Raw genomic sequence first — 24,394 nt, 5'->3', positions numbered from 1 at the left:
GCACATTTACTTAGAAGCAAAGGTACATATGGTTCTGCACAGGGAAACGCACAAACACACAGCTCCAGCCTTGTTCCAAACGAGATACACATTCTGATGGTCTTCACAACTCTGTCAGGAGAAAACCTGCAGAAAACGTGGCGAAGTCATTTTACTTACTGCTTTATGACTTGCTCCTCAAACTCTTCAAAAATCAAGGTATTTTCGCTTCCTGAAAGACTGGACCTTATCACAAGAGACTGAAAAAACTACATGCTGAGGGAAGATTTACATGAGCACAAGGAATCTACCCCTAAATAAAGTGTCCAAAAGGACATTTCGATTGCATTTCACAAATCCCCTGCAGAGAGAATAACCACACGTTTGTGAGTTCCCAAGGTTTTTATCTATAGGCATCACTGAATACTCTGAATCCAGAATCTACAGTTAATTTGTGCTCTAGTGCTCTACTCCTCTGAAGAAGCATATCCTCCTCTAATAGCAAATAAACAGCAAAGACAAAAAGATGTTTCAGAATAATTCATCAAAAGGTAAGCATTTTTGAGCATGTGCACAAATAGGCATGTAATCATACACATAAGATGCCCTTTACCACTACACAGTACTTCAGGAAGATGCTGCTGCAATGCTTGCTCACATGAAAACTGCACACGTCTTGGTAACTTAAGCTGAGAAGTTCCAACACAAAGGTCTTGCCTGCATGCAGACACTGATAGTTAAACTAATAAAAAAATCAGCCCACAGCTAAATAAATGCTACTTGACCAATTACCAGCTGACACTCTGCACATGCTCCTGTACAGACAAGTTCCTGAAAATGAAACACAAGAACATTATTTAGCCAAAAACAAGCTCACTGTTTCCGAACAGTTCATATGCCTGTGGAGTCCCTGCCAAGCTTAAGAGCTTGAAGTCATGCAGGGGCTCTCCAAAGCAGCACTTATCTGGTCACACACATCAAGATGACAGCACTGTTGTTTTCACTGTGGCACTGAGAAATGACTCTTGAAATGTGAACTCTTGCTGAAGAACCTCTCTTTTGAACTGTGGTTGTCAAAAAAACAATGAAAAACTGTGATATTCCCAAAATCAGTTTTTTTGTTTTGTTTTGTTTTGTTTTTTAATTGAGAACTCTCATATACAGCCTGTGGAATTCTGTGCAAACAGAAGCAAACAAAGAGCTTCATACAACATAGTGCTTTTTGGTTTGATCTCGCATTTAGTTATATACATATTGGCATGAATTGCTCAGGACAATTCCTTCATCCCAAATCTGTTCCTGATGCTGGTTTAGAACATAAGGTACTCCAGCCTGAGACTTGGTTCCGTAGGCAGCAAAGCAGGCTTGCTCAATCACTCTGTCTTGAGACGGGCAGCCTCTCGCCGTTGCTTCTGAACAGTCCTGGAATCTTCCCACAGCTGGGGTCCTCTGATGTTCTCCCAGTTATCCAAGTCAGATTTTTCCAATTTCTGCAGATAAACATCAAACAGAAGTGTCACCTTAAAAGCATTATGATCTATAATATGCATTAATCTGAACTGTTTTCTATCTGTGCAAGACACAGCATCACCATCGGGGTGAAGAACTGTCATCCACCCTCCAAAAGTTGTTCAACAACAAAGAGAAATAATTTGGAAGTATTCATATAGCTAATAAATGATTAAGGTGGGCATTACTGCTACTGCTTATCAACAGATAAGGAAAGGTAGAACAGGAAGACCTACAGCATCTGAACATGACTGAAAGCATTTTTGTATTCATTCTTTCTTCACTCACCTTGTTTTCCAGATCAGTTCCTCATGTGCAAGTCTGCCTGAGTTGGGAGCGATAAGCGTTGGTATAGCTGCATCACTTTTAGTGCTGACCTCAAGTATTCTGTCAGCACAGATACAAATCTTGCTGGAAAAGAGGAATCATCCAGCACTATGAGAGACAGTAACAGTGCAATTCCCTCAAATCCATGCAGTTTTAAGTGGAGAGAAGTGCACGACGCTTTCTGCTGCCTAGCTTTATATGGTACCCAATAGACACAGGCCTCTCACAAAGTTGTACGTAGGATGTGCTTACTGGCCAGACTGTTAGCATATACTTAAAAACTAGTTAGATTTTAAATGATCTCCTTACCTGTTCCTATTATCCCCACTCAGATGAGGTACTCACCACAGTCTTTATCTAGTCTGAGGGAAGAGCAAAAAGGAGGAAGAGGAGCCCCTCTAGCTTCAAGCATCAAGTGCTGCTGTTGAGGAAGCTGCTGCTGTTGGAACTCACCTCCACAGTCTGGGAGAGATGCAGAAGCACCTAGCAGGTGCAGACCCAGAGCCAAACCCCACCCAATGCTCTGTAGATGACAGTTTGCTCTATCAAATAGTGTTACTGTGCTCTTTTTACTTGCTGTAGTTTGCACTGAAATAAATAGGAGGCATTGCTTTTGGAGCAATGTAGTTTAATTTGAGCTTGTAGTTTAATTTGCTTTAATTTGCATGCAAATACTAAGGAACTTTAAAAATAACTGCAAAACAATTCAACAACTATAACAGACCTGCTACTATGAGTTCATGTTATATAAAAGTTTTCTGCCACTTCTACAATTTGCAATAAGTTTTGTCAGATATCAAAAGAAATTAGGCAGCGCTCAACAGAAGATCTACGAGAACACAGACACAGCAGACTTTCCCAAGGTAGAAGCAGCTGAGTTTCTCATATAGTGGAGCTGGCACGGGTCTTTCTGAAGCATGGCCCTCACTATTTATACATCTTATAACTAGCTGCTATTTGATTTCAGCTGGAAGGGATCCGTGCTGACCTAGGAAGAGGGAGAAGGAGGGTGCTCAGGGAAGGGACGCATCATCCCATGCATCAGCAACTATCCACTCTGCAAATTCAGACTTTAACACCTGATTCATAGCAGTTTCAAGGAAACTACACTAAAAATAACCTTGTGCTTTAGCATATGGCAGGCCTGCTGATCTTATTAAGCACAGAGGTACCACACAGCTGTGAAGTTCTAAACTATTCCCAAGGGTGCTCAGCTCCCAAAGTCCAAACAAGAAACAGCATTTAAAATATATACCACAAAGCTTGTAAAACCCGAAGATACACTACGTAAGTGTATCAAGACAGAGATGCATACTGCAGAACCTTACCAAAAGTTTGTATTAATCTGCCCTGGAAATTCACAATGGCTTTTCAAAGAGTTTATAAAACTTCCAATGGAAAGAGTAAAAGCAGCTGGAAAACACACTGTGATCTAGTGACAGAATAAAGCTACCACAGCTCTCTGCAGTAAATGCAATTGCCTCAAACTACAGCGCAGATGAGATATATGTACGGTTCTTTTTTTGTCAATTAAAACACAAAGAATTAAAGAGTCTACTGAATGCAGAAAGAAACATTTTTCTTATTTATTTTCTTTGTATTTACATAAAAGGTAACTTCTTTCCCTCTACAAAGCTTCTTCGGACTACCCAAGCCGCATCACACTGTTAGAATTCAGGCATGATGGCAGGGTTTCTTTCCAAATGAAGCGAACCTGACTGGACTGGTTTTATTTTTTTTTATTTTTAGACCCCTGTACTGTGCCCACCTAATTTCACCATAAAGATGGTAAGCCATCTCCAGCTTTTACTAAATCCATACAGTCTGGCAGTTTTAAAAGTGAAAAGCTTTTTTTCCCAGTCAAATGTACTAAATAGTCAATCATTGGAGACTACAATGAAATGTAATCAGATCAGACCAGCCCCACTTTCCCTGCTCGTCTCAAATAGCCCCAGGGATAATGAAAATTAGCTGTTTAAAGTAAGATCAGTGTAGTCCATTAAATCTACTGATTCACTTCCTAAATCAGCTAAACTGCCTCTTAAAAGTACAGGACTGACAGAAGCTGTAAATCCAAGAAAAAATGCAGTTATGCAGGCAGGCACAGTGAACAAAAAAGAACATTCAACTCTTTGCAACACAGCTGACTTTTAAAACTTTTGTTAAACAGCCCATGTGGCACCAGTGCACCGCAGAGGACAGAAAGAAGCCTTCACTTCTGAGCTGCTGGTTCAAATATCTGGCTGGTTGGTTAGTAAGTAAAAGCCATAATCCTCTGTAAACCTTACAGTAAAATAATTTTTTTAAGAGTTTGAGTTCTACTCCTGCAGGATCGTTGTCAGGCCACAACAAACCCAAATTGGCAAAAATACGTGCAGAGCCTTGCTGCAATGATGGACTTAATTCAGAGTTGCCACTTGCAATAAACGTTTGGCTGTAGTCTGCTTCCTACATGTGAAATCCCGTTTATTGCATAGCGCGTTGCAATAAGTTCTGTGACGAGTGCCACAGAAAGAAATAACTCTAACTCAAAGAGACAATTATTTCCCATTATTATAGTAAGCAACCCCATTTGCAGATAAAAGCTTAGCCAGGGAAGAACATACTATGGCTGAGAAGCAATGAAAGAAATGCATTAAACTTGGCTGTTCTTGCTAGACTGTCAAAACAGCTTGAAGTCCATGAAAGATAGACTGAAGAGCTCCATTCTGACACCGAGATGCAGACGTGCAGAGTTAAGGTTTACACTATATTTCCTCCAGAGGGACTGAAAGCCTCAAGTTTATCATCACATTTCTCGGGCTTTATTATTATTTTTTCCACAGCATGTTTCCCAGAGCCATGTCTCTGACATCTCATTTTCATAATAAAATCTTGGTTTCACTCACTTTGCTTAGGATGCAACAAAATTTTATATTTAATTATCTGTGATTTAATTATCTATAATTAGCATCCCTAAGATTAAAAAGAGGTACCTTTCTTTTTTTCCAACTAGAGAATGTTTAGTTTTTGTATTAGTTATACATAAGTGTATTAGGAAATTGAATGCTATGGCCAGAATATTTTTTGCTCAGTAAGGGAAGAAATGTGAAGTTTTTGCATTTAAGTCTCCACAGGTTTAATTATCTTTTTAGCTTTGCTGAAGACTGGCAAAATCCACACAGATGAAACCAACAGAGTTCTTGTTGCTACCTTTGGTAGGACCCAATGCTATTCACCTACAGCACAAACAATTAACTTAGCACGAGCTCGGTTAAGAGGCTCTTTCCACATAGGTTATTTTCCCCTTACTTTGGACAATTCAGCACTGTGGGGCTGCGCCCCAATCAGAAAAACTGAACTACATTGGGATACACTGTTTAGAAATTAACTCTATTTAAGCATAAGACTACGCAAACACTCCAACTGGCATGGCAGAAGGAATCGTAGGATTGAGAGTGAACAGAAATATCTTTAGTTGGCAATGTTGTAAAGGATTTGTATTATAGATGCCATCTATTTGCGATGCCAAATTGTCTATTACATTTTTTTCCCAATTTGAAGAATGAGAAATGCTTGCCTTCGTCTCAGAGGTATCATCAAGTTTAACGTTCGCAGAGTGCACTCATAATCTCGTGTGAAGATGCTACAGTGATACAAATTACTTAATAAAACAAACAATTAAGGTAGTTGGTTAGAACTATATGGTTACACAACTTTGCCATGACTTCCTCCTTTACTCTTAATATGAAAATCTTGGAAGTCACACTAAATCTCACGAAATAACTTGCTATGTATGCATCACACTCACACAGCACACACGATGGACTTCTGGGCTCAAAGAATTTACAGAGCAGTATGGATGAAGTCAAGAGAACTCAAGCTGCATGGGTCATTTGCTTTACTGTTTCTTCCTTCATCAAAATTGAAACTCTGAAATACTCAACGTATAAAGAACAGCCCAAGTTCTTTATTATACCTGCAAAATCAAACGTCCAAAATTCAGCAAATTCCACAGTGAATTAAGTAATGAAGTACACTTAGCATGGCTTCTACTTCCCTGGCATATGGAAGTCTTATTAAGCTATGGTTAACTTGCGCTTGGAAGTAAAAAGCTGCTTACTGAGGTTTATTTTATGAATTTACACTTCGGGAGACTTAGCCAAGCTGACAGCAGTGAGAAATTTCTGGATGTTAAGTGTCTTATCTTGCCAACTTTGCATCATAATGAACTCTGCAAAGGTCTGTCCTGGTTTCTGCAGAAGAGCCCTCTAAAAGAGGGACAGACACTTGGGATGTGTGCAAGCTCTCTTTCAACTATTGAAAGCTGAGCTTGGCTGAAGGAGATCCAAGATCTTTTGCAGTGCAGAAGTGTAGTAAGAGCAACAAATCACTCCTGAACCCTCTAGGTCTGTGGCTAGGAGGTAGAGCAGATGCATTTCCACAGCTTGTCCCTGTCTGGAGCCCACAAACGCCTGCTGAATTTTTAAGCTGGCAACACAGAGAAGGTTTCTTTCACGTATCTTACTTGGATTATAAATACACTTTCAAGTGTGAACTATTTTTTCACTATGTGTATCTAAAGTTTGGCAAAACGTATCTGCCTAACAATTACAAAAAAAAAAAACAACAAAACCTCTTGAACATCTAAACCAAAAAGCATTGTACAAGGATTGAAATACACTGGACTTACAAGTCCCACCTGGTGTTTTTCCCTCTGAAGAGATATGAAAACTAGGCTTTTACAGGCTTCTTATGTGAGAGAAAAAAAGCTGTAATGAATATCAGAGGGAAAGGGCTAAGAGACCACCAGCAGAAGAAATGATCAGGTGCTGTGAAACTGCAAAACTAACACCAGTGTGTGGAAATCAGAAAAGAAACAACTAGAATAACTATACAACAATAATGTCAAATTAAACTTCAATCGAAGCCTTTACATGACTACCTCAAAGTAACACACTCTTTCAAATCAGCACCCAACTGCATTAACTAGCGTAGCTCTCCAAGCTCCTGATTTCAACCTGTGTCGCACACAGCACCGCCCCTATCCTGGCCTCAGCCAGCTCAGGCAGCACACAGAGATGCTGTTCTTTACAACTTCCTTTCTCTTCTATACCTTCCTGCTGATTTTCAACACATCTCTCATCCAGAACTCGCTTGTCAATTTATATGCTTAAGCAGAATGCTTTTCTCTTTGAAAAACTATGGCTTTGGTCAGCTGTTAGCAGAGCAACTTCAATCCTTCCAGTCAAAAATAGTTTTTCTAATGACATCAATGGCAACTTTTGATTTGTGTTATTGGGCAGATGTTTGATGAAGACACTGATATGGGTGCTGGTGCCCCACTGTACTGCCAAGGTCAGTAAAGATACTTCTCAGCAATACTGCTGACAGCATAGTAAACAAGTAGCTTGAAAATACACCATTCAATTCGTCTGTATCAATGGGCCCTCAAAATGTTGTACCTGAGAATGACTGAAGCACTTATCTGAATTTTTCCAAGAATAAAGAAGAAGTTTTAGGAGGTGAATTCTGGGGTATTACTTTGGTTGGAGTATGTTTCAGGTTTGAACCTCCTCCACTTTCATTTTTGAGCTGTGAGATGGCACAGTGAACGCTGCCTGCCTCAGTGACCTGCTGGGAAGATGCCATGAGAGGACAGAGCACCGCAGATCAAAAACATTAACGGCATTTCATTCAGCCTTGTAACTGCTCAATGAACAAAACTCAACTCTGACCAGACACATCACAATGCCTGGGGTTAAACAGGGAACGTGACCACTCAATTATTAAGAACCTGATTATTCCATTAAAAACTGCCAGTATCCATGATCAGTCTCCAGCACCATCTCATTCTCCTGCTTGATCAATACGTCTCTTAAGACATACAGCATCCCACTCTTTGTCAGTAACTTACAATGCACAGTATGTTTGTACTGTTTAAGTGCTACATAAAGATGGTCTACAGTAATTTGAAAAGTAAGGAAAAAGCATGTGAGAACTGTACTAGCAACCTTCTGAAGTCTTTCAAACAGCTGGAGTGCCTATATGGGCATCATCTGGCAGTCACAGTATTCTTTGACTTCCAGACTCCAGATAGTTTCTAAGGAAGCTCTCATCTCAGTGACCTGGCAAAGTGGCTTTTCATTGGCCACTTCATGTTAGTTTTGCTTTCCCTTTTCTTTTTTTGTCCATTCCATAAACACTATCTGCTTTGCTGTATCCACTTCAGAAGCAGTAAATGCAAGGAATGTATAAAGCCTCAATGGCATGGCTAAATTCCCATACACTGTATTAAAAGCTACTTTAGAGTTATTTCATACCAAAGATCTAGCAATTCCCCACTGGAGGCCCAGTAATGACAGATGTGCTTTACATTTCTACATAGTCAGCTCCTCAGAAGAACACTCCCAGCGCTGCCTGGGAGATAGCTGCTTCCCCTAGGACCATAAATGAACAAATTCAGTTGTGCTGTGTGGATGTCACTTTCCCTACTCTTTTTTTTAAAAACAAAAAACTTTTGTTGACAGAGAACACACAGAGTTGGCCCTAACATGATGAGAGCTGCTCTGTTCTTCTGGGTTAAAAAGCCACACAAGGATGCAGGCAGTTACAAAGATGTCTACTTTGGAAAAAGGAGAAGAGATTATTTGTTCAACATATGTGTACATTGCAGGCCAGTTTGCTGCCAGACTGCACTGTTAGCTGCCTTACTTTGGTTTTTACCTATGAGAAATCATCATCATCTTACGGGGCTAAGAAACATGCAGATGCAATACACATAAAGAAACAGTTCATACCTACTGAGAATCCCATGCAAAGAGATATGCTATAAAAATGAGTAGAAAAAAAAATATTACAGGACTGTTTGCAAAGATGAATTCGAGAAATAAGGCCAGTGGGAAGTGATGTCCTGTGAGCTTTCCTCAGGAGGTATGTGTCTCTTTCTGAATGAAAGCTTTCTCACAGCACCTCTTCCTAAGACCCTATTCCATCCACCGCTAAATTCCACCTTTATCTGATTGTTGTTGTTTGTTCCGTTTCTTTTAATCACATTTTGAGGCACTAGAGCTTTGAGAGTGCAAGAAGGAGGAGAAAACTGCTTGGGTATGGATTGCATACACACTCAGAATAAAACTACTAGTGCAAGGTATTTTTAACCAAAATCTTTCCCTTGTCTTGTCCACGGCAGTCTCTATGGCAAGCTAACACCACTTTGTCCTTCTCTACAAAACCAGAAGTGATGAGGACTTACAGTGAAAAAAAGAGTCCCCAATTCAGTTTACACTGGAGTAACTGAAATGCAAACAGCTTCATCCAGTGCTTGTCCAATGTACAACCTGGAAGACAGGCAGAACCATGACTGTCTGGAGCAGCTTTGCTTAACAACACTCTGACAAAGAAAAGATGGGAAGGGCTTAGAGGAAGAAGGAACATCTCATCTCACTTGGTGTCATAAACCAGCGTGGATTTTCTTCTCCAATATTTTTAACATCTCTTAAACAGCTCAAGATACATAGCCACTAGCATTTAGCTCACAGACACTGAGGTAAATCAATCAAACAGGCCAATCCATTAATTCTCAAACAATAACAACAAAGTCAGTAATCCTCTGGTATCAACCAGGGAACCAACAAGATGCTTGCAGATTTCAGCCTCTGCTGAATTATGTTCCAGTACAGTCCTCCCATCCGTACCTCTAATGTATCTACTGAATACTCTTAAGACAGTAAATACACAGGTTATAGTTCCAAACCACCCCACCATACCTCTGATTTTGATTTTTTAACTGTCCTGGATAAACATTTCAGCGCTGCCATTGCAATACCTCTGCTATAATTCTCAACACAAACAGTGAGATGTCCATTCAGAGCTTACACTGACCTTTATTTGATCTACCAAATTACGAGGAACAAAATCTGCAAACCACTCAGATACATTAAACCAGGAGTAGTGTTCTCTAGACAATCACACAGCACTGTACTCTACTCACTTATCCTGTGCCAAGCCCAACAGTTCACAACCAGTTGAAGGAAAACTTTAAAATTTTGCAATTTAATGTTCTGTAAGCCAGACTTTTTTTTTTTTTTTCCTGTTATGTTCAAATGATGTTCCTATCTGTTAATAATGGCCTTTGTTACTATCTTTGTTGCACCAGAGAACTCTTCAATAGCTGGCACTTTCCTCTAATGAAGGTATTTATATACAACTAGCGTTCCTTTACGCACTTTCAAAAGTATTCAAATCTTTAAAGTTTCCTTGAGGCATTTTCTCAAGCCCTAAGTGCACATATTCAGCTTTTTCTGCAACCTATTTGATTACTAAAGTCCTGTTCAAGATGTGGACATCAGAAGCGGATATTGCACTTGAGCACGAGCTTCATCAATAACACACTCAGAAGTAAAAGTCATCTCTTCCTACTATCTGCCATTCCAGTTTATATTTATAAAGTCTGAATTAGCTCTTTATGCCACAGCACCACTATGGAAGATCAATCTGAATTATTCATTCACTGACTCCTAAATCTTTTCCAGAGTTGCTGCATTTCATCACAGTCCACTCTGACCTGCATTTCCATTTTTTTAACAGATAAGGGAGGCTTTTTTAACGAGTACTTCGCTCATTTGATGGGCCCCGCTTACCAAGTAATGCTGAAGAGGTCCCAGCACCTTCCTGGCCACGCTTTGACTACTTCAATACTTTGGTGTCACTTGTACATCAGTAATGATTTTACAGTTCTTTCCAGATCACTGAAAAAAGAACTCAGTATTGCCTAGATATGTCAACCTGTCAACTTACTTAAAAGAAAACTCTGTGATGTCCTTTTATCAATCTTCTCTACCTTCTCATTTACTATTTTCACAGCAATAATTTTACATTATTTAACTGTACTTCAGTTCCTGCTGGTTAAAAACATATCTGGTTTAAACTCAACTGATTTTTCCATCATAAAATTATAATTCTGTAGGTTATTAATATGTTCTTCTTAAGGTTGTTATTGGCTGTTGGGTTTTTTGCTTGAAAAACCCTAAACAACAATTCTTTATTTCAGGGTCCGATGTGACTGACTTGAAGCAGGATCATTTTTTTTTTACTGTCTACTACATCGCTATTTTCACAAAAGTACAGAAACAAAATGCCAAAATAAGGAATGCAATTTTGGCATCACATTTAAACAATGACAAGGAATATATTCTGATTGTTAGGTATCCACAAAAAGTTTGTTACTCATCACCATAATCAGTTCTTTACCCCTTTCTTCCAAACAGTCTTTTTGCACTTTCAAATACAATACTCTAGACTTTTGTCACAGGTCAAGAACTTGACATTTTTTACAGTGTGTTCTACAAGGCACAGCTCAGCAGCAGAACTACATTTCTATTAGTACCAGTGACACTAGTGGACAGAGCTGTGATTTATTAGGCAAAAGGGAGCAGCAAGGACTAATTGGCTGGATGAGGACACAGAAGTGTGTGAGAGGAATGCCTAAACAACAGAGAACACACACAAAGGTAGCTTGTTCCTATGAGGTACAATCTCGTAATGAATGGCATTACTAACAGATCTCAGATATAAGAAATGCATAAGAGTACATAAGAGTACATAATTCAGATGCAAATACAATCTTGCTCAAATCAGCACACTTTCCAAAAACATTCCTATATGAATAAATGGTAAAGTTTGTTTAGATTGAGGGAGTAGTAGTTAATAAACAAGATGATAAAAACATCTTTGTTAATTTTCTTGCTGTAAGTTGATTGTATCTGTGATTACATCTTTTCTCATCACCACCACATCACACTGAAGAAAAAGTGCAGACTTCAACAGGCATGAAATAGGAGAACTGTTGTTGTCGTCTGTAATAATTCAATAAAGGTATATCCTTAAGCAGAAATTATTACATTCTAAAAGAATCCAGTACATATTCAAAATGTAGACTTTTGTAAGGGCAAGAAGATAACTTTAAAAGTCATTGTGAGGGGAGAGCAATGGACATTTGCATGCATCAAGCAATCATGCTTCAGAAGAGCTGGCTTGGTCCCCTCAGTAACAGCTGCAGATATAATGCTTATAATATCATAAAATAAGGCTTCACATATTAAAACAGCAACTTTTTTTTGAAACTGCCCTTGATCTTTTATCACACCAAATTTAGAAACAGCCACCAGTGTAATCCTCCAATGTGACCTAAATATAGAATTAGATGTTCTTAAGAGCTGGACCACATGGGGTCCGCAGAAAAGTGCTCTCCTAAATGTCAGCGGTAACTCGGTGATTGGTTAGATTTTGTCCATCAGAATAGAGAGGCAGTAAGTATTGATTAAAACTGTCAAATAGTGACAGAGAGGCCGTGAAGTACACGCTTGACTGCCGAACTGCTGGTGGTTCCGCCAGCTTCACTGAAGCAAGGAATGAGTATGCCTCCTGCCTGCGGGTCAGCGCTCACAGTAAAGTACACGTTGAGACCGGAGACCAAAACAATGATCTGGATCTCTTCTAATTATGTGGAAATTCACATCCATTTGTTTTCCTATACTGGTCTGCCCTCCCTAGAACCCAAGCACTGCTTTGGAAAACTTTCAGCATGAGAACTCTCAGCAGTTTAAATTAAGAAAAAGTAAGATTGCTTCTGTCACTTCTGTCCATCAGGAAGGAACCTCATTACCTGAGTAGGCTTGTAATATGTTGTTATGCGGGCCACATCCTATTACCATTGATTTCTCCATAAAGCTGATGCAATTATGGCCATTTAAATATTACCCTTCAACTATTTACTTATCTTGTTGGAAAGAAATCTAAGCATATCTGAATACAGATCAGTTGATTTTGTGGTTAGGCAGCAAGTAAAATAGAGATGCGGTTCTTTTTACTGCTTGTGGTTCTTCCATATAAATGAATCAGAGTGGACACACTTATATTCTATGGAAAACGAGATGCAGAGTAATTGCAGAGGCATTCAGAACTGACTGGATTTGTATGTGTTGAGTTTCCACTTGAGCTTTCCACATGTACTTAAAGATCAAAACTTTTTATTTCCCACACCAAAGAACACAGTTTGTTATAGAACACAGCTCCAAATTATTTTCAGTAATGGTAAAACATTGTCATAAGTCTAGCAAGTAGGCAGATGCTCTGCAAAATTACATAGGTAAAAGTGCAAAAGGTTGAGAGTTCTTTCACAGATGAGTCACAGAAGAGTAATGTAATAGAAAGGTTTTATTAGCAAGACCACATACCACCATTTGGACACTTAAGTGTGAGAGCTATGGGTGCAATCAAGCTCTTGAAGGGCTTGTGACAGGAATGTTGAATGCCATAATCACCGGGAAGACCACGGTGATAGACAGAGTGTTGACTAGACATCTGATTTGCAATTTTAAAACATCAAAATTATCTGAATTAGCTTTATGCTTTGCTTCTGGATACAAGGAGCCTTTTTCCAGTTCTCCTAACAAGGCTTTCTGCAGACCTGAAGATTTATGAAACTCTAAATATTAAACTGGACAAAATAGCTATTTTGAAGCTCAGTAATATTTGAAGAAAATGTACTGTGGAGGAAAGAAAGAAATATTTCTCTATAAAATTTCCTGAAATGGTGAGAAAGTAATCACGGTTGTTTGAAAGCTATACAGAAGTTTAAAAAGCAAGAAAACGGTAAGAGGCAGCATATCAAGTACACTGTTCAGGCTAAAGAGCATCAAAACTTATGTAGCAGAAGTGTTGACATATACACATAATCATACCATCTAAGCCCAGCATCAGCTCTACTTTTATAGACCAGGTAAACCACACACATAGTCAAATTTATTTGTAGGCACCTGGACATCAAAGTAAAGCTGTTTTCAGAAAGAAGCACTGCATGTTCAAAAATCTTCCCTTACATAAAACCTTATTTTTATTGGACATCAGTGAGTCCAAGGCAGATGGCTGATCTAATTTTAGATAGGGACAGACCCACCCCACCAGCAGCTAGGGTAATAAAGGGGAGCCAAGGTTATGAGCCCCAAGCAACAGATTTATTTTACCTTATATTCAGATTCCAACGTCACATTGTTCTGCTTCAATTTTTCCTTCAAAGCAGGATCAACCTGTAAAACAAATATATATATATATTTATATATATATATAAATAAAGTTTGCTTTTAAGATTTTTTTTTTAAAAAGAAATTTAAGCCTCATATAATGTAAGTATCAGTACATGAAATCCCTCCTCTCCTATAAATATATGCTGTTTGTTTAGGCAGTAGTATGATGAACTGGGCTGAAAAGAGACAAGTCAATAAACTTTCATATCAAACCAGAAGCACATCTGTAATTAGACCCATACTTGCACAACATTAGATACTTCCACCTGAAACTGTTCAGATCAACAGTTTTGAAGTAAATAAAGCCTTAAACAAACAAAAGAAAACCAACAAAGAAAAAACTGCTTTCATGTTACATATTTTACTCCTGAATGGTGTGTTCAGTGAACAGGCATACAACACACTCTGCTTTACAAAGTCTACACATAAATCAAATTTCCAACTTTCTGGAGAACACATTGCTCTTTCCTAGCTTTGATTCTATACCAACAATGTTGGCAATTACTGCCAACCTACAGTTAGTCAAAGAACAAACCCAAGAACAGAAATATGAGTGAACAACGGTGGATAAATTTCATGCAGTTGAGCCCAGAGGGAGATGTGCTCATCCCTCCCCTTCCTAAGCCTTTCTTAAAAGGCCTGAGAGCAGAAACATTCTTCATCCTTAGAGAAAGTGTTTTATCTTCTTTCTCCTCAAACAGAAATCAGCCAAATGTGCAGTACTCAAACACAGTCTTTAGGCTAATCAGTTAGACTATCAAATCTACCACGACAAATAATTCTCATTTTTAGACCTTAAATACAAATGCTGTTAAACCAATAGATGTGTGAGGGGACTGGAAATGTATTCAGTTCTACAGCTATGGTTCACTAGTCCAACTATGAACAATTCAATCAACATAAATTGTTACTCTTAATTTGCTACTTCTTGATCTGATTGAAAAGTGCTCAGTTATCCTTATCATCGTTGGCTTTGAAAGTCTAAAATGAGTCTAGAAAGGAGGGAATACAAGTTAGACAACTCGCCTGGCTTCTACCTTCAGATTCCGCCCTATACTGGTCTCCTACACCGAATAAAAAATGAGACGCTATGTCTGTGCCTTGGTATTCAAGGCCTGCACAGAACTGCCCTTCACTGCAGACAGATTGCCTCTCCCTTTCTGTGACTGTGACCTCCAACAACAGCCATGCCTCATTAGAGCAGCAAACCCATCCATCACAGGCACAGAGTGGGACCTTGCTGGGCGGCCAGGCAGGCTGCAGAGCCCGTGTTTGCTGAGATGAGAGCGATCGCGGACCTCAGTGCGTTCAGAACTAAATGCAAACACCATTTGTTACGCTTAGCGTTCTCACAGCACACATATGGACAAGGGGAAATAAATGCTCCAGCAGGTGAAGAAGCAAGAAGGAGGGAGTTTCATTTCCTCCTACGTTCTCCCTTCAGTTAATAAGACACCTGAGATAACACGGTTGGAGCAGCATCTTTACTTAATTAGCTGCAGCCATAACTTAACTCCTACAAGGTGAAGGGAAACGAGCAGTGAAGGTCCTTCTGTCCTCACACTTCCTTCCATATTTATTCTTCCCTCTGTGAAGCGAGAAGACTGGCTAAAGCAGATACATCCCAGACATCCCAGAACTTGTAACTTTTCCACATTATCTTTGTAATACTGACAAAAATGCAAAAATGAAAGAGGATGTTTTAAATTTCTCAGAAAAAAACACCACTATCCCATAAACAAGAAACAAAGAAAATCTACTTCTTTAGAAGCACAAATTTTATTCAGCAAATTAATTTATTGAAAAAAATAGCAATTAAACCCTATCTTGAGGGCAAATGATGCAAACATCTTGGCAAGGGCTTAATATTTACTTGACAAGTCGACAAAAGACTCAAATCCAACCTGCAGAACATGGTATTTCGCTTGAAGTTGGACAAAAATACCAGGGAGCAAAGATGTATTTCCTCTTATCTTTACCTTTCCCTACATACTTACCTATAATGTATAATTAAAACACACTTGACTGTGCTCAGAAGTCGAGTCACACGTGCTCTAAGGCCTTGGCTGCAAAGCCCCATTTTGCAGTTGCCAAATCTGAACAGAAGGTCACAAATAATTTTTAGAACTAACAGGGTAGTTGAAGGAAAGTGTGCTCTGAAGCTCTGCTTTCCCAGCACTTGTACCATGCTGCGTAATCCTTCTGACAGTACAGTAAGAAAAAAAGGAAACGTAACAGTCCTACTGCCATTCTGAAAAGGCAGATTAACATCAATAAGAACCACAATCTCAGATTATACCAGGAACACTCACAGTGTGGGTAGAACCAGAGAAGTGCCACACATCACACACCTTCCTCAAGAGCCAAGCGCAAGCACATCTTGCTTCATTTTGATTGCCATGCCAACACACGTGCTGCTGAAAGAGCTATAAGTATTCAGCCACGTGTTGAAATGAATCATCAGCTATGCTGTGAATACAAATCCCCATTGATAAAGCTGATGGGAAAGGGCAAAGCCCAAATGCCCTCACAGCCTGGCACTGGCAGTAACCTCTGCACCATCATTTAGGAGGCAGTCAGGAACAGAAGACTACATCCATTTGCACCAGCCTATTGCTTGTCAGGCCAAATCTCCGATACTCCTTTAAGATCTATTTAAATCCAAGCTCTGTCACTAAAAATGGAATTCAAAGATGCATGTTGTTTTTTTAATTACTGCATATCTTGAAATTATTGCTGAAAAGCTACTGAAAGGCACAATAAAAGTATCTGGACAGCTTTCATGAGAAGCCACCAGCAAGGCTTGGACATCTGTACTAAAGATACCATTCCCCAAAATGTGTTCACCCCTTACCATTTCTGCATAGAGCTCATAGCAACGTGCGTGAAACCTTCTCAAAGTATGTTGCTCTATACAAGTTCATTTTGCATTACATTTCTTGGAAACACAAGGGTAGGTATACAGACAAATCTCAACACAAACTGTAAGAGCAAAGTTATCGAACTATAATTTTGTCTTGTCTCACAAGCTCCCGTACCTTCAAATTTACCCTTACTAAACTTCCAAAGGTTCTCAAGATTATCAAAGAGAAAGACTTAAAAACAAAACAAAACAAAACAAAAAACTTCAGGCAGCAAATCACAAAAATATGCCTAGAAATCTTAGTAGGCAGCTATTTGAAGCTGTAAGTCTCTAAAATCCTTTTAGAAGATAGCTCACTTCTCATGTTAAGGCTAACGTTCCAGTCTTTCAGTTCAAATTAGCTCCAAGCCTGGCTCTGGGTGCAGAGCTGGAGCATCTCTTCAAGGTGGGCAGGAACACCTCAAGCCCACGACCCCTACCAGGTTGGGGCCTTCTGCAGTGTGCTGTGAGAAGCTGCCAGCCCCTGTGTTCTCTTGGGTAAAGGGTATTTTTTATTTGTGACACAAATATTCCTGGCATGGTTATAAACTTAAGAACTACTAAAAATTCTCTAGCTAACAGCTCTGTGCTGGTCCTCAGTGACCACAGCTCATTTTGGTTTAGAAGCAAATAATAAATACAGTGACCGAGAGCTGTGAACATCGCTTATTTTACCTCAGAGATACCCAAAGGATGGCTCTGTCAGCAAGGAGCCCAAAGAACACCACCACTACCCCCTGTCAGTGCATTAAAGCAGTTGAGCAGTGTCATCCTCCATTCAGTCCTCAGACAGCAATGAATTGATCCACGTTCTGATTTTCAAGGCAGCATCCTGTCACCCAGAACAAATGCACGCCCGGGTGTGTAATTCAGACAGCCAACCTTCACAATAGTTATCCTTTATTTACCCATACCTTCTCACTATTTGTAGGCTGGAGTTTTAGGGCAAGCCAAGCTGTGAGTACAGAACATCTTCTAAAACTGTGGGCTCCCTCATGCTACACAGCAATGCTGTCAAAGGACAGCCATGCCATGAGGAGAGCCCTGTGCCTCAACAGGCCCCTCTCACATCAGCCATACGCTGGTGGCCAGGGCCTGACCAAATATTTGCACTCCAGCCTCAGAAAACTTTCCCTCTAGCAAACATTTCCAGAAGACAGAACTTGTCTACCCTAAAACTAGTTAGTTATTTTTACTAAAACATGGGTACTCTTTCTTACCCAGTTCTCCACAAAATAATATCCCACTGAAAGATTTCAGCTTTTACTTTAGAAACGGGAAGGGCAATGGATAGGATTTAATGAACATGAATTAAGCTTTTTTTTTTCTTCCCCATCTGCTCACACCAGCATAAACAGATGGGCCACAATTCTCCTGCAGCATCCACAACACAGCCCACAAAATTGACTGCTTGCATGAAATCCTGCAGTTTGTTCTCCACACCCATTTTTGAAACCTAGTATAAAACAAAAACCACCAGTTCAGGCTGTCCCATAGAATACTATCTTCAAATCCACAGATCATGTCAACTCCTCTAGATGGAAAATTAGCAGTCTTAAGCAGAGCAACATAAATTTTCCTTGAGGAAAGACTCCAATAAGTTGTTACAAGTCTGTGTCACAAATATTCCAACCTGTGGCTTTTAAGCAGCCTGGGCAGCTGTGGACATGAGACGACACATGCCAGGACCAGGGCAGTGCCTGTAATCTACAGCTAAGTGTCATTCTGCTAAAGACAGTAAGAGAATGAAGGTTAGAGTATCAGCAAGAGCAAGGGGCAAGGGAAAACATACCATTACATGTGCCTGCATTCCCAGCAGCCTTTAATTACTTTATTCCGAATTTTTAATACACAGAAAACATGTATGTAAGGCTATTGCTCAAGCTTGGACAGGAATACTTCTGCATATTGAGGCGATACTGAGAACAAATCCAACACTCAGGCTCACATCCTTTGACTCTTTCATAAGATCTGCATAGAACACAGACAGACAAACAAGAACTATATATATTTAATCCTGCCTCTGACAGAAATCAATGCAGACATTTCCAAAGGAGCAATATTAAATCTTATTACAGAAGCAGTTCCCACAGTTTTGGTACATGATGTGCCAGTAATCTCTCAAAATCTAAATCTTCTGCTTGCTTCCAGATGGATTAAAACAAATAAACAAACAGAAAGCACCTACAATCTCAAACTCTGGACCACGTATTTTCACATAATAATGTAAGGACAATGCAAGCTATTATGTTCAAAGTTAATATGGAGACCAAACCAAACCTTTCATTAGCAAGTACTTAAGCACATCTAGATTTTTTCATATAAAATCATCACAGCTAACAAAGTTTTCTAGCTCTGATTTCTGAGGGGAAAAAAAAGGTACTCAAGCATTTAATCAATGAATGGTATGCCTTCATATCCTGCTTGATTTGCAGGTGCACATTTATTTGATATATAAAACATAAATTAGCACCTTAGACCTTGGCTTTGAATATGCCACCATAAATTTCATTTCACAGTAAAATTCAGCACAAAAACTGCTCTTTCTGGTACAAAACTCTGGAAGCAACAGCAAAACCCTTCGTGTTTCTGAAAGGTCCCTGCAAGAAAACCCAAATCTTGCTGTGTACATGAGGATGCATCGGCCCTAAGCGTAGACCCAACCACCTCTGCAGGGCAGAACTTTCCAGTATGGGATCTCAAGGGTGGCACCCCCAAGCTTTACTATATCCTGGTTCCCCTGTAGCCCAAGAGCACAAAGGGAGGAACTTGCCAAGAATTGGGTGCAGTTTCCCCCCAATCTCCTTTTTAGTTTCTTCCGAACAAGAAACAAAAGTGTAAGAGCATCCAGGTGAACTGGAAAAATATGTTCAAGGCCTCAGAGTGAACTATGCAAGAAAGACAGAAATGGCTCAGCCTGCTTTTACTGACAGAGGATTTAATGCTTTAATCTGTCGCTACAGGAAGGGGTGAAAAGTAAGGCAGCAGCACGTTCAGTCCTCTGGGCTGAAATGTGGACCATTGGTCTCTTAACCTGGAAGAATGTGCTTGGAGAATTTGCTGAATCAGCCACCACAAAGCATTAACAGGCAAAACAACAAGAGGAGCAAGATATCTGCTTCAGAAATATAAAGAATGTTTCTCAAGGTGCCTTTGTGAAGCCTCTTTAGTATGCAATACCTGTCCTACTACAGCCACTTAAACAGTATGAAGTACACAATACAAACTAAATGCCCTTAAGGTATCAGTCCAGAAAAAGGAAATGTTACAAAAGCCTTTGTAACTCCTTTTCTTCTCCTCAAAGTGGGTATAATTTATGAAAAATTCATAAAATCTACTAAAAGATTTTACCATATTTAATACGAGTTTTATCACACCTTAACTTACCTTCAAGCACTTTTTAACACCTCAACAAACCTCCCAGAATTCCTTATAATGCTTCGGCTGCTAATAATCTGACACGTGCAGCTTGGAATGTATTTTCTGCCACGTTGGTTAGCCTGGCACCACGCTGTTTGTCAGTGAATCGCTAAGGTTAGAAAAGACCGCTAAGCTTTTCTAGTCCAACGAACAACCCATCACCTACACCAGCAAGAAAACAAACACTGAAGTCTTCTTCTGAGTCCAAATATTTCTCAATATAAAACAAAAGAAAAATATTTTGCTGGGTTTTAACCTCAACAATTGATTTTGGCTACAAGTCTCAAAACTTTCTGTAAGTACTGTAAAAACGTTGGCATTTTTTAATGGGTATTTTAACAGAAACAACTTTCAGAATTCAATGTGAACTTCATGCAATGGCTTTTGTTCTCTCCAACCTCCATCTCTGCAACAAATTACGTACTGAAAAAAACGTAGGTTTTTCTAACAACCACCATCCTAAATATCCATTTTCTAAAGGAATTACTGCCTTTATAACAGCTTTCCACCCTACAGTAAAAATACTTTCCATACTGACATCTAGTGAAGTTTTACAGAAAAAGAAAAATCCTATTCTTATACTTGCACAGAGCTTACTGCCTTCCAAATGTACGTATAAAATGACCAGAATTTGTATGTCATGCACTCTTTTCTTTTGAAAGATATTTTGCCACTATTTTTAAATAAAGAGCATGTTTACCTGCTGAAGGCTCATCAGATGTTCTGATGGGTATATTAAAGGAAGCCATAATGATGAGATGTGGAGTAATTAAAATTAAACATGACTAATGAAGTTACTGGTTTTCCATTATGCGAGATGAAAATTTGCAGTTCCAATTTGCCATTAGATATTCCGAATAATTGGATCTTGTTACTTACTGTATTGTTTCAAATGTGACGTATCTATTTATAGCAGAGAAAAACATAAATGGACCATGTAATGCTTCCAGAACTAAAAAAATACTATAGGACTCAACAACAGCTGTGCAGAAAGCAGTCCCTAAGCCCTCTGGCTACTATTGTACTTTTAAGGGCTAAGCATCCAACATGAAAAAAAAAACAACTATAATAAGTTCAACGGGAATTATGAATGAGAAGGATTTTAATTCATGCACTGTAGATAATAATAGGGCAAGTTCTCTCTCTATGCAGTATTGCAAAGCTTGCATTTCTACATCCTGTATCAGTGAAGAAAGAGAAGTTCCTTTGGGAATACCTAAATGAGAGTCTCCTGCTCCCATTCATCACAGAACACGGAAGGCTGTGTAAGAACATGTATATTCTTCAAGGGTTCAGAAGTGGATGGGCTTTAAAGAGAGCTTGTGAACTTCTTGACCTCAAGGCTGCCGTTTTGCCTGCACTAGGACTACATGCAAACTCAAAGACCTTCTGTCATCCTGCAACTCCAGAGAGGCAAGACGCCATGTTATACCAGCTACAACATTCATTTCAGCACTCGCTCCTGTTCTCATTTTTGTATGTCATAAAAAAAAGGCATTAAGCACTGCCTGACACAACACACAGGAGGCTCAGTGCAGACTCCATGGAAAATATATCACCCATCTAAACACAAGCAAATCTATAAATGTGTTGTGTAGTAACAGATACTTGGAGAGATACAGATCGTGTGTTTTCTCATTAGCAACTGTATTCCACATACGAGTTTGGGTTCTGCTGTTTCAGCCACACAGAAGTAGCTAGCAACAGAATCAAGTGAGTTGAGTTTTTTCCAGCCTCAAAACACAAAGGATAAGGAAAATCTTAGAGACCACACTTAAAATGGGAGCATCTGCAGGTGTAAAGAGTTTTCAATGCCTTCTTGGTAACAACTGTAAAGATCTACAAGTCAAGAGCAACAGAAAATCCTGATCTGGGGACTGGGACCTCAGCCCTTCCACTTGAGTTTCAGTCTGCTGATTCCACTGCCAGGGCCTCATGAAGAGACTGCAAGGCTCTCCTGGTGCTTGTGGGAGGTGAGGGGAAAACAGCTGGATGTTATGTTTGAGCCAAAAACTACCTGAATCTGAATTACACACTTGCAATCCCTCCAATTGCATGGCTAAAAATACCACTAATTAATCGTGTCAATGTGACAGGATTTAAAAAAAAACAAACAACAAACAATAGAATACTTAGCGAGGTATAAAATGTAAAATTCTGAAATCTATCAACACTTTATATACCAAAATTAGTTCCACTTGCAATGGCACTATAATGAGTTTCTCCACTTAACAGTCTTCTCTTCATCTGAATCTAATCTTGACAAGAGAAAAGAAAGACCATAAAGAATTATGAAATGGAAAAATGGCTTCTGTTTCAAAATGAGGAACCCGGAATACTTGCATTCTATTTCATACTTTGTCACAGAGAAGCTCAATAATCTGAGATAAATCTGCCAGATGTCCAGCTTTCCCTAGATGCAGCCCTTTTTTTCACCCAGAAATTCAATCCAAACCGGAAAAAAAAAAAGAAAAGAAAGATTTGGCCACTTGCCTGGAATTTCCAGATGCTGGGCAGCACAGTCATGCAGCAGCTCTGACGCAGTTGCTAGATGATTGGAAATCCTGCTGAATATACATGCACTGGGACTGTCAGCCATCCAAATAGAGTTACCTTGTGTGCAACCATCCAGAACATACGCAGCAAGCAGCCTTTACTGAGAACTTCCAAGTAAGATATGCCAGGTAGGACAGAAATTGTGTCCTCGTTTTCCTGGACAGAAACACAAGAGCCCTCACATGAAGTATTCACTCTATGGCAATCTTCTAAGTGCATCCACATACAAGAAAGCTGGAACAACACACCAGGCCATCTGACATTTACTTGTTCAGAACAGGCAACATAGCAACAGCCACTCTGCTGGCACACAAATCTCAAGATTCAGAAGGAGATTTACAGGCAGCTAGCACCTGGTTGTGCAGCAAAATCCACAGCCTGAATTAGACTTCTGAAATAAAAAATTAAAAAAAAATAAATCAAAACGCAAGGTGGTTAAAATGCCTAGGAGGGGAATTCACACTGGGCAGCAATTAGAGCAACAGTAACTACAGAGCCACAACAGGAAAGACTGAGGAATTTCCCAGACAAATAAAATGTGCCTTTAAACTCCCTTCCACACCCTGGGTAAGGGCGTGCTGACCAAACCAGAAGGTACCAGAAAGCATCCCTACTTCTACAGTCATTCTGTATGAAGCCTTGGAGGTTGTACTCACCAGCTCACCTAAGGGAGATCACATCTCACTTAATATAGATCGAGGAATATATTTAACCAAGCCTAAAAGGTTTTCTATATACTTAATAAATGACAAGCTACGCAACACCATAAAATCTCTAGCACCAGAGAGCTTGGCCTAAAGCAGAATATTAAGCACACGAAGGGCCTTCAGGCCAGCAGTGATAAACATCCAGGCAGCCACAGAACAGAGGAATCACAGCTTCTGATCTAGTCAGATATTAAGCCCATGAATCTTTAAATCAATTATTTCCAATCTGTACTAAAAACACATCACCTTTCTGCCTCTTAAAGACAAGCCACTTCTCATTCAGCAAAGCTCATTAAGGTATCCTTTCAAAAAGACATAGCATAGCATGGATGGCAGGAAAAAATGTGTATTACCAAATAATATTACTATCACCATATCCCATATCACCAACTTAATGAGACTGTTGCAGCTTTCAACAACCATAGCGTGTTTCTGATAGCCCATATATAGTTTAGGTTACTAGCAGAAGTCTTTTGGTGTTCATAGGTCTCCCGGTACTACTAGCACAGGCTCCCTTCATCAGAGTCTCATTTTTCTTCAACTTGATAGGGATTATGTGAAAAGGCAGGTATGGGCCATATGTCACCCCCAGACTGTCCCACAGTGTTTTTAGCTGTCAGTGGTGGCAATAAGCAGGGGGTGCAGGTGATTGAAAACCATCTGAAAGCATGCACACAGTATCAGCCTCTGGATGGAGAGACGATAAGAAAAATCTTATCGAACCCAGGACTGGATACATATTTTGCTTTTGAGAGGTTAAAATGCTAAACGGAGAGGATGTCTGAAAAATGAAAATTCACCTATCTGTCGGGCATAGCAAATTCAGTAAACACTGTTTATAGATGAAGTGGGAAAGTAATCTGAGCTCAAGCAAAATTGATTAATTTCTCCTTAAATCGATGCAGAGTACACAAATACAGTGCTAGCAG

The 24,394-nt window shown here is 39.5% G+C and overlaps 1 protein-coding gene across 1 annotated transcript in view; it reads right to left on the bottom strand.

Annotated features, from left to right (window-relative positions):
- Nucleotides 1–504: 504 nt before the first annotated feature.
- LOC122180905 (cytochrome c oxidase assembly protein COX16 homolog, mitochondrial) overlaps nt 505–24,394 on the bottom strand; it is a 37,614-nt gene continuing 13,724 nt past the window's right edge. The window contains exons 3-4 of the mRNA XM_042872875.1: nt 13,821–13,883; nt 505–1,469 (exon numbers count right to left, since the gene is read on the bottom strand). Coding sequence (XP_042728809.1) covers nt 1,353–1,469; nt 13,821–13,883 — 180 coding nt within the window. The 3' untranslated portion in view covers nt 505–1,352. The remainder of the gene's footprint in view (nt 1,470–13,820; nt 13,884–24,394) is intronic.

The sequence above is a fragment of the Lagopus leucura genome, unplaced genomic scaffold (assembly GCF_019238085.1).
Source record: "Lagopus leucura isolate 7727_CA_CO unplaced genomic scaffold, USGS_WTPT01 Super-Scaffold_1, whole genome shotgun sequence".
Taxonomy (NCBI): domain Eukaryota; kingdom Metazoa; phylum Chordata; class Aves; order Galliformes; family Phasianidae; genus Lagopus; species Lagopus leucura.
This window is presented reverse-complemented; position numbering and strand designations above follow the sequence as displayed.